At 41.9% G+C, this 12,163-nt stretch overlaps 1 protein-coding gene across 1 annotated transcript in view; it reads right to left on the bottom strand.

Moving 5' to 3' along the window:
- Positions 1-12,163, bottom strand: part of LOC144762795 (CD109 antigen-like) — a 628,126-nt gene that overhangs the window by 266,959 nt on the left and 349,004 nt on the right. Inside the window, exon 10 of the mRNA XM_078648065.1 lies at positions 11,209-11,312. Within this exon, the coding sequence (XP_078504191.1) occupies positions 11,209-11,312 (104 nt within the window). The remainder of the gene's footprint in view (positions 1-11,208; positions 11,313-12,163) is intronic.

A 12,163-nucleotide genomic window follows, 5' to 3' on the forward strand; every position in this document is an offset into this window, starting at 1 on the left:
ATCTTGGACAATGCCCTCGCCATACAACATCACATCAGCACCGCCACCAGAGGAGCTAACCACCAACTTCATGTATTCAGGAAACTAAAACCTTTTCTTCCTACAACAGATCTTAAAACAGTGGTTTAAGCACTTGTTCTATCTAAACTAGACTATGGTAGTGCCACCCTAGTAAATACATACAATTGGTATAATTACATAGGCAAATAAGGGGAAGACAAAGAGGAACACAGTTGTTCATAATTTTTTATGTGAGCAAAATCTGAAAAGTGTCAAGGAGGAGTTTTGGAGGTTTCAAACGTGGAGAACGGCTAGATTCTTGATGATGTGATCAAAGGCAAGATAAAATAGAGTGTTATGCCGTCATGTAGATGTCTCAAGTGAGGAGAGGGGGGCTATGAGGTAAATCTGTTGGAGAGTTTAATTTTTACTTCATTCCTAAAGATATTTGTAGAAGCAGTTCACCTGAATCCCGTGGGCATGGAGTTCTAGATTGTGGGAGCCATTACGGAAAAGGATCGGTTGTAGGTTTTCTTTTTTTAAATTTTTGTGGTTTACATAGAAGGGAGCTTGTCTTCTAGAAGGTCTATTTCGCCAGATAGGGCCAATTTCTGGGCCAGATAGGATGGTGTGTTGTGGTGCAGCACTCTGTGGGTCATACAGGCAAATTTTAAGATGGATCCTAGCCTCATAGGGGAGCCTTTTTAGTGAGGTCAGGGTGATATGATCTTTTTTATAGCAAGTGATGAGCCTTACAGCCACGTTTATGTGCACACATGTCCAGCAACTTCAAAAGCAAAACTGGAGGTCGCTCATGCTTCCAAATCACACCCAAGACATGGACATCTTCAAGCACCTGGATATACTCTCAGGTGATTAGAGCACTATAGAAATCAAATTAACATAACATTTGGATGGATGTGCATAAAGAGCATCAGAGGGTTTTTACCAGATGTCTATTGCTACTCCGTTGAGTGTGCAACACTGCCCTCTCTGATCCTTTCAACCACGGCCTACTCACTTGCTATGATGTGGCAACTGGTATAGCATCTTCACCTAACAGTCCCTTTTAGAAATCTCCTTCTGGTGACACCATTAAAAGTAATCTGTATGGGCTTGGAAGGAACTTGTTGTCCTCCCTTCTCCTTATGTTCATGACTTGTAACTCAAACCCCTTTTTGCCTGTGTCCTCCCTTGGACCTTAGGGATTTGCCTGGATCATTGCCCTCAAGTTTGGAAACATTTTGTTAAAGGTTCCTCTCTCTCTTTGGCATAAAGCATTGTTGCTATGGCTCTGTTAACCCTGTTGGCCACCCAACAGGGACCCTCACCATAGTTCCCTTAACCAGTGAATTTTGAATGATGCCCATGTAAATTATGACAAAGTAGATGTTTACTATTTAAATGTAGAAGACAATGTACTGTAAATGTGACTATATAGCTATAGGACACAGTCTTTGTGACACTGTTACATCATCAGTTCAACACAGCTTAAGGTGTTATAAAAATAGACCAAGGGCCTGATTGAGAGGTTGGTCGATGGCTTATTCTGTCACAAACATGACAGGTATCCTATCTGCCGATTTACAAATGCCATTAGATATAACACACTTGTAGTAGGGAGGATGAGATATCCCATCAACCAAACTCTAAATCAGGCCCTAATTCAGAAGTGTTGCAAGTAAAAGTTTTCCAGTACGGCAAGGTTCGAGCCTGAAGCTGGCTGGCTGAAGTTGAATACATAAGCATCAAGCTTCCTTGAAAGCAGTTTGTTTCAGTGCCAAAGGTTCAAAGCAAGATAACGCTGGATTTCATACCGCCCTAGTTTGCCCAACACTGGGACAGATTTGCCCCCATGCCACCGTCCAACATTTTACCATTGCAATTATGTTTTGGTTCTCAAATACAAAACCACATTAGACATTTCCAATGGATGTTTCTGCCAAAATATGCATGAAAGTAGGTACTTGACCGCATTCAGTGTGCTAGGCTCTCAAAACAGTTCTGTTGATTGCCTCAGGGGTACAGTCCAGGGTTGTTTTCAGCCCAGGTTACAGAACTTTTGCAAGAATTTGATGACTAGGCATTTTCCTATGTTGATGACATATGCTTAACAAATGATGACCTTCCAACACAATTGGCAAGAGTAGATCGAATAATTTTGGGATTTGCTCACATGGGCTACATATTTAGTTTCAAAAAAGTAATAATTGCCCATCTCAATGTCCTGTTTCTAGGATACGAGCTGTCAAGTGAAGGAAGATTCCCAGTGACAGATTTCCTAGAGAAGTGAGCCCTTCTACAACCAACATACACACTGAAGAAACTCCAACATGTTGGGTTTCCTAAACTTTGGCAGAACTCACATTCCAGACTGCGCAGAGCGGGTAAAACAGTACTATGACCTGAGTCATCCAGTATTTTTTCAAGTACTCGTTGGACAACTGAACACACACAAATTCTACCTTCAGTGCAAGCTAACATTCTAGCTTCTAAACACTTACACATAAATGTTAACACCACAAACATTGTGATCCATATCATTGCGAGTGCATCAGGGTACACCTATGTCACATACAATGAACGAGACACTAAATCACATTTACACACCAATGCAGAGATGTGTTTCGCACAACCAGAAAAAAATCTGAGTGCAGCACAGACTGCTGTGGTGAGAGAGAGATCTCACTGGCTCAGGGAAAACACACCGTTGTTATTACGTCAGTTACAGCCCTAGAGGCTGTCACAAAAGCCTGCGTTCCAAATGTGAAAGCACCACATCCATGATGGATACAATGGGCCAAATCTCTTACAGCAACAGATGTAGATTCCAGATTTGTCTCTACACTACAAACACATGCATATCTTCAATGCTGACATGAATATCCCCTCTCTAATGAAGTCAGGCCTCTAGGTCAGTATGATTGCATCACCTATACTGATGGTTCTGCACAGCCTGCTGTAGGGACAAAACACCAATACTTTGCAGCCTACGCTGCTGTGAAGGTAGGATGGACAATATGCCCACAAAAAATATACACACCGTCACTTGGTGACTGCACAGCACATCTGGATGCACTAAAAGTCCTAATTTTGGCACTTAAGAATACGGATTCTAGAATCCCCACACTCATAGTTTGTGATTCATATTATTGCAGCCAATTGTACAATTAGTACTTACACCATTTGGGGTCAGAAAGGATCAGGAATTCCAAAGGGTACACATTAAAGCACAAGATGTTTTGGGGACAAGTGACCAAATACAAAGGGTATTTGCCACTGGCTCATGTAATTCACGCATTGAGCCACCAGAGTGTAGGAAAACATGCTGTAGGAAATTCTATAGCTGACAAAGCCACAAAAAGCAACAATGCAAACTTCTGCAGTCACTACAATTACTCATTCAAGTACGATTATAGATGGAGGCATCATAGCGGCTGTCAACGCTGCGCACATTGGCACACATCTGCGGAAAGGCTTTTTAACAAAATACTCCTACCAATTAAGTGCATAAAACATTCCATTTACTCGGATACGCGGAATGGGGGATCAAGTAATACCTAATTCGGACCACGGGCTAGTCTTAATCCTAGCTGCACATGAGGGACTAGCATCAGCACATGCAGGAGAGGCAGCTACAATTTCACTATTGCAGCAGCACTATTGGTGGCCAGGTTTATACACACAGGCCAAAGACTGTCCTTAAATATGACATCTGCCTTCAGTCGAAGGTCTCCACCATAACAGGATCACTGTAAATAGCACTGCTGATCTCAGACAAGCCTCTCGCTTGTGTTTATCTGGACCATGGCAGCTCTTTATATTCAGATGAGGCTTACAAATAGATCTTAGTAGCAGTGGATGTGAGCTCTAGATTCCTAGGGGTTTGGCCACAGCAATCGGATTAAGATGTGGGTTCCAGACCTCGACAGTCCCAGGACAGTGGCGGCTGAAACACCATTTAACATCAATGAACATTTGGATGTTTTACAAAACCTGACTGACTTCCGAGGCACCCAGAGTAATGTCAAGCAGAAACGTACCACCACTGGAGAAGTGAAGGTCACACTAGCAACTCCTGGTTGGAAAGATCGGGGATCTATTCCGAGAGAAGATCGTGGACAAGAATGACTTTGGACCATCATACAGAGCGCCTGTACCTGTCCTGGCAGTTGAAGGTACCAGAACTATATTTGTATTGCCCCTTGCTGGCTCAAAAATAAGAGATTTGTGTTAATAGATCTCATCAAACCATATCATGTGGCCGGTTCAACACAGTAGACCAAGAGGGCTCCTGGGTTTTTACCTGCTTCCTCCAACTACCCTACAGGAAGTTCCATTGGGAGCTTAGATCAGCAATGAAGCTTCTTCTCCCCGGCAGGGGACAGCTAACAGCGATGTTTCGCTTCTAACTGTTACATCAACAGTGAATGAAGCTACACCGTTTTTATTCACAATGTAGATATATATTGAATATCATATCTTGAAATAAACATTCAAAAAGGCTGTGGAGTGTCCCTCGGGAGGAGGGAAGTGGTAAGGTGAGGATGGTGTGAATAGGGAATAGTGACAATAAAAACAACCAAATGGCGAAAACACATCTATATGTTAATCAGAATATAGACCAACAGAAGACCATAGGTTCAATACATTACTTGATTGAAATCATACTTCACAAAATACATTAATGGCAACATTTTTGCCGTGAAGCTGATAACCAAAAAACAGTCGTCGACCCTCTACTAGTTGCAGGAATTAGTTGTACCCTTGCTGCGGGGTCTTCATCAGGACGGGATGGGGGCAGACAACCTAATCAAATACATATCAATAATTAATTGGATATAATCTGACTGCTAGCCATAGGTCAAAAGTGTGAGCAATAAAAATAGTAGCACACTGTGAAAAATAGAGCATACCAAATCAATTGTCGCTCATCTTCAAATTTATAATAAGAGTGATGGACATCTCATGTTTTTCACTTCAAATCCTGAGATCAAAAGAGTTGGGAAATTATTGCGAAGTAAGAGCATGCTTTAGACTAGCATTGTTATCAAGGAAATTAATCACTATTTTTATTGCTCACGCTTTTGACCTATGGCTAGCAGTCAGATTACATCCAATTAATTATTGATATGTATTTGATTAGGTTGTCTGCCTCCATCCCGTCCTGATGAAGACCCCGCAGCAAGGGTACAACTAATTCCTGCAACTAGTAGAGGGTCGAAACGTCGACGACTGTTTTTTGGTTATCAGCTTCACGCCAACATTTTTTACATTAATGTATTTTGTGAAGTATGATTTCAATCAAGTAATGTATTGAACCTATGGTCTTCTGTTGGTCTATATTCTGATTAACATATAGATGTGTTTTCGTCATTTGGTTGTTTTTATTGTCACTATTCCCTATTCACACCATCCTCACCTTACCACTTCCCTCCTCCCTTGGGGCACTCCACAGCCTTTTTGAATGTTTATTTCAAGATATGATATTCAATATATATCTACATTGTGAATAAAAACGGCGTAGCTTCATTTACTGTCTTTCTATTTTGATTAAATTGTGGCAATTGATGACTATACACTGGGACCCCTCTTTCTCAGTATCGATAATACCCAGGGCCCAGTGACTATGTTTGGGTGAACCCGTTTATTATACTCTCATTTCAAATAGACTGGCTTTACTTCTTTCACAGTCTCATCTTTCAGAACTGACACATTTTCAATATTATAATTTATATACAACAAAGCCATAGTTGTTGCGTATTAATCTCATGCAACTAACAACTATTGGCAAAGCCAATAGTCCTGACTTGTTGAAGGTATAATGTTACTGGTTGTATCTGATTTATCTGGATTTAATGACAAACAGCAACATACCAGTAGGGTGGCACACTATGCTAAACAAAGATTTTTGTTTACAAGTTTTTAAGCCAACCCCTTAATTTTATCGGTCATGGCCCTTTAAGTGAACCCTCAGTTTTTTCGTCCCACTAAAAGCCCTGTAACCAGGCAATCCATGTCAGTTATGTGTCAATATGGCTGTAGTTCGATCTAAAAATCTATTTTTAAGTTCTGTTGTGCGCCTGTTAATAGTAGAGAAATACTGCTATTTAAAGAGAGAGAGACTGACTAGAGAGAGTCTGACTGAGAGGGAGAGACCGACAGAGAGAAACTGGCTCAGGGAGAGAGACTGACTAACTGACTCAGGGAGAGAGACTGACTGACAGTGAGAGAGACTGACAGAGAGTGACTGATTGACAGAGAGAGAGACTGACAGAGAGCGACTTACTGACAGAGAGCGACTTACTGACAGAGAGAGACTGAATGAGAGACAGAGACTGACTGACGGAGAGACTTACTGGTTGAGAGAGAGAGACTGACTGAAAGTGAGAGAGACTGAGAGAGAGAGACTGACTGACGGAGAGACTTACTGACTGAGAGAGAGACTGATGAGATTGGGGTCAAAGTGTGTATGGAGCTATGCAATGCCTCTTAAGATTGCTATTGTCTTCCAATACGAATATATTGTCAAAATGTGCTCTATGTAGTTACATCTGCTTTTGAAATATAGCATTGTCACATTGTCTAAAGTTTTGAAACAGGTTTGATTTTTTTTACTCTAGCCCCGCCCCCCACTGACCCTGCACCCACTGACCCCGCCCTTACTGGTGTGGCCCTCGGCTACAACCCACACTGTAATTTTGGCCCCCAACAGAAAGTTTGTGAGTACCCATGATCTAGTGCTTGAAATGCTAGATGATTACAGCATTCAACTGTGTTTAATTCATAGGAAATGTAGGAAGGTTCAGCTAATTATGATGAAATATTCTGTTTTCATCATTATGGTCACCATTTCCTACTCCACATACAGTATTTACTTATACACAATGGGAACAATGCACTACACCACCACAGGGTAGCTCAAAAGCATTTGCACAGAAGCCTGCATATTTTTCTGGCCACAATCGATTGATGGACACTAAACTTAACTTTAATGTCCAAATTAATCGTACTATTTCTACCTGCACCTGGATTATATGGATTCTTAAGAAAATCTTTCCACTCCTCCAGCGGCTGGCACGAAAGCAGGTAACTCTTGCCCTAGTAATGTCCAGACTTCACTACTGTAACTCGTGGTACATGGATTCAAACAACAATATGCAGTATAAACTCCAGGTGGTGCAGAATGCATTGGCGAGACTTGATTTGGACATTCCCAGAAGGCAGTCCACTGGGAAGGGACTCCCTATTAATAAGTGCATTAGCTTTAAATCTCTCTGCATGGTATATAAGGTGCTTCATCTTCCATATACAACAATATTAAAAACCATGTTCAGTTGGCATTCCCCAGGCACACCTCTCCACCTATTTCTTAAACTGTTGATCGCTGTACCAAGAACCAAAATAAAGAAATGGGACGATAGAGCATTTTCTACGGCCACCAGCAACTTTAGGAACTCCCTTCCACTAAATATAAGGGCCATCCCTCAGCTCCTGCCCTTTAGGAAGGCTCTTAAGACATGGCTATTCTCCATGTAATGTTCCTTCTGAAGCGGGTGTACTAGTGGACCTCTTCCGGACAGTGAATTTGGAGACTTGTTTTCTCCCCATTATGGTCACTAGTACGGCCACATGTTAAAGTGGAGATTGATCACCCATCAGAGTGGAGCCTTTGGGCACTTCTGTGTCATAGAATTATCCTGGTCTATTTTCTCATTTGGATGACTTCGGCATCCAGGTATGGCAAGCTTGGTTTTGTTATCTGTTTTTAACCAGCTACAGGGTTTTTAATTGACACAATACTTTACTTTACTCTTAGAGATGACTCCTGCTTTCTCTATAGGTCTCTTCTTCACTTTCCTAGTCCTGATGAAGACCCACGTTTGAGGCATTCAGTGGCCCCTTTCACTCTCCAGATGTTGGGTCGAAATGTTGACGCTCTTTCATTAAGCTTGGATCATTTGGATATCCGTGCAGAGTGACAATAGTAACGTAACAACTGGACCACTTCTAGATGCAATATATGTTATTAGAAATTGTATCCTGGATGGGCTTCCATGTACATTGATATTATTTGTGAAACGGTCTAATGGACCCCCCACCCCCTTTTTTTCCTTTCCTTTTCCTAATCCATATCCATACAAGCACCTTCTCTGAGCACTCATCTTTATCACTTTATCCATTTGTGGATCTAAAAGTTTTTGATAGAATGTGTAGCAGCCATGCCCGTGTAGGGCGTGCCACCGGGCGGTGACGTGGGGTGGGGGAGGGGCAGGGTGGGGCTTTGTAAAATACGGGAAACTGACGATTTCAGGTAAGTACTGAAAAAAAAATTTGTTGTGTACGCTGCATCGCCAAATGTGATGCAGCGCGCGCAACAACATTCATTTTTTTGTGGTACTTACCTGAAATTGTCCGTATCCCGCATTTTACAACCCTCCACCCTGCCCCTCCCCACCCCACGTCACCGCCCAGTGGCACGCCCTTAACGGGCCGTGGCAGATGTGTAAATAAGAATGCTGTTTGAAACTAACATATGTAACTAAACTTTTAGAAATGCAATTATGAGTATGTGTCTTAATCTCTTGGTTTTAAAATCTTGTCTGGTGCCCTAACCTCATAACTGTGTATAGAATCCACGAGGCTGTTTTTCTTCTTTTCCATATAGTGGTTGGAGATATTTTGATATATTCCGTTCTCCGATGCATCTTGCTTTTTCCGATCGGACCATTGTTTGTATCATACTTTCTAAAAGTAGCATTTTCGAGCACATAGTTTAAAAAACACCTTTGCTAAAAGTGTGTTATTAAATTCTGACTTCAGAAAGCCGTAACTCTCTTGCTGTTCCTAATGGAAAGTAACTCTTGAAAAAATGTTACAAGGCATCCCATGGGAGAGCTAGTCCTAGGAAGAGTGAAAAACAAAAAACACAGTATATGACTATCAGGACATGTAACACACACTAATACATATCCTACCTTTAACATGTACTGCACCCTGCCCCTGGGGTTACCTTGGGTCCACCTTAGGGGTGACTTACATGTAAGAAAAGGGAAGGTTAGGGCCTGGCAAGTGGGTAAACTTGCCAGGGTGACATGGCAGTTAGGAACTGCATGTGCAGACACTGCAGTGGCAGGTCTCAGACACAACTGAAAGGCTACTGGTGTGGGTGGCACAATCGGTGCTGGAGGACCACTAGTAGCAATTGATTTACAGGCCCTGGGCACACACAGTACACTTTACTATGGACTTACCAGTAAATCAAATATGGCAATCATGATTAAACAATCAGAATTGAAATTTACACAGAGAGCATATGAACTTTAGCAATGATCAGCAGTGTTAAAGTGCCCAGAGTCGTAAAGCCAACAAAAACAGGGTCAGAAAAAAAAGAGACACAATGCAAAAGGTTTGGGGCTAAATCTGCAAAAAGGGCCAGGTCTAACACCACTGAAAGACATTTGCTGTGAAGAACGTAGTGGGAGAGGCCGCAAAGTCAACCTGACCAGTACTGCAGCTCTGGCGGACAGGTGAGCATGTTAGTCTTAGTCTCTTACTGGTTCTCAGAAAACACTTTCTAATCACATTTTGTATAAGTATTCAGTTTTGGAAATGGGCTATCTGAGCACCTTTAGCAACACAACCAAGTGACCCAGAGTGAATGGAGAGTGTCTTGCGGGTGCAGAAGTCACCCAGTCTGGGTCCAGATGTGAGATTAAGATGGTGGGAGCCTGTGTGTCCCTGTGACTCTGAACAGGAAGCCAGCAGACTAGTCCTTGGAGTCACCTCTTGAAGTTCTGGGTGCAGATGTAGATGTAGAGCTCAACTGCAGGGCTGGCCTCTAAGGTTTCAAGGCAGGCTCCAGGCAGATAAGCAGTCCTTCCAGGTACAGCAGCAGTCTGTCACAGCAGGGTATAGCAGCAGTCTGGCACAGCAGGTCACAGCAGCAAAGGTCCTCTGAGAGTCCTTCCACAGGTCCAGTAGTAAACTCAAGAGTGGATCTAAAGGTTCTATGTTTATACCCCAGTGCCCTTCTCCTGGAAAGAGGGTCAAGTTTCTGAAAAGGGTCTGTGAAGTTCTTGGAGTTTCCTGATTCCCCTACCCTGGCTCCAAGTTGACATCAGTGACAATTCAGGGTACTTAGGCTTATTTTGAGGAAACAGGACACAGCCTATTCAGGTGCTAGTGGGGCTGTGCTCAGCACTGCCCCTCCCATCCTTCCACCTGATGGCCCATTGAGGCTCTGCTAATCCCACTATTATCTGACTGTCTGGGAAGAATTCACAAAGTCTAACTGTCAGCTACACCAAGTCATGCGACCCGAGACAGCCTGCAGGCACAAAACGCTAAGGGCAGAAAAAACACAGCTATCTAAAAGTAACATTTTTCAGAGTGTAATGAAGAATCCGACTTTACCATAAAAGATTGTTTATCATTACAATGACATACGTACCAAACATGACATATCTACCTTCTTTCAAATAGGAATTAGAGCGTATTAAAGGTAATAAGGGATCACTGATGTTATTTTGTGGGAGGGGTAGGCCTCACAGTAATGAAAAACAGATTTGGACATGTTTCACTACCAGGACAGTTAAAATTTAAATGTACATCTCCTACTTTTTAATTAGGCAGCACCTTGCCCTATGGGCTACCTAGGCCTACCTGAGGGGTGACTTATGGGTAATATAAGGGGAATTTAAAGCTTGGCTGGAGGTTTAAATGCCAAGTCAACATGGCAGTGTGCCACTGTATTCAGCATGTAATTGTAGGCCTGGGTCGAGTTTGAGGGTGCTACTTAGAGTGGGTGACACAATAGGTGCTGCAGAACCACTAGTAGCCTTTCATTTACAGGCCCTTGGTATATGATATACTACTACACAAGGTACTTACAAGTAATTTGTATATAACAATTAGGGATAGGCCAATCAAACCATGTTTCAGGAAGTGAGCACACGCACTTTAGAAATGGTTAGCAGTGGTAAAGCTCAGAGTCCCAAGTCCACCACAAACAAAATCTGCTAAATGTGGAGGGAAAATCAAAAAGGTTTGGAGGTGACCCTGCAGAGAGGGATAGTTCAACTGTAACCTACTTTCACTGTCATAGATGTCCACTATTTTCAGCTTACAGCAAAACATGTGAAATTAATTTTCTAATTGTGAACATAACATGCATATTACATTGTAAAACACAATTTAACCATATACCTTTATAGTGGCGTTTAAATGTGGTTTCAGATTGCTGCCATCATCCAAGATGATATATTCTGAATTTCCAAAATAGATCACACCACTTTCACTGACTTCAAAACCTGCAACACATTACAGAAAGAAGATGTAGTATCAGCAAATGCTAGGTGTTAAAGGTAATTACATTTTGCACTTCTCTCATATGAGGTATTGACATCACTATTATGTAAATATTATTCACTGTATTCTGCAAAACATTATTTAAAAAGTGAGTGAAACACATGCAACTGGAAAAATGTTGGATTGTTTGGGTCCCTTCTTTTCCCACATGTCAAATGGGATATCTCTTACAGAAGGTAGTGACAAAGGTGGCTCTAGTTGAACCACACAAAACTTGAGTATAGTGAACTGCGAAGACTCTGCACTTGGGTTTCATCAGCCTTCTGGGATACCATTGAGGTGAGATGCAAAGGGGCAGGCCATGCCTAGAAGATCCCAAATTTCTGGTGCTTTGTGGCAGTTTTAAGATCTTCCTAGACTTTCCTGTTGCTCAAATGGGTGTAATTTCTTTCTTTTTTTTTAAATTAAAAGTTTTTAGGTTTTATACATATTCCAACAAATGTTACAGCACACTTGATCGAAGTTTAACATAACATATTTTACACTAGACATTCCGTACCCACAACTATACACATGCACTTTCAATTTTCTACATCCCAAAAAGATTACATGGCCAGTAGCCAGTTTAAACAGTGTGGAACTATTACCCTGAAAGAGCATCCCTATCCAGGGCTACTAAACAGTATGTGTAACGGCATCATCAGACGTAGCAGCAATAACCATCCCTCTCTTCCAATGTTCTATAGGGCGCGATATCTTCTCCCCCAACACTCTAGCTCTCCAACCTTTCCTGTCGTATATTGCTTTCTCCAGATTATAAGCAGAGAGTAGCCTAGCGATCCAATTTTGAAAA

This window comes from Lissotriton helveticus, chromosome 6 (genome assembly GCF_964261635.1).
Source record: "Lissotriton helveticus chromosome 6, aLisHel1.1, whole genome shotgun sequence".
In the NCBI taxonomy this organism is placed as follows: domain Eukaryota; kingdom Metazoa; phylum Chordata; class Amphibia; order Caudata; family Salamandridae; genus Lissotriton; species Lissotriton helveticus.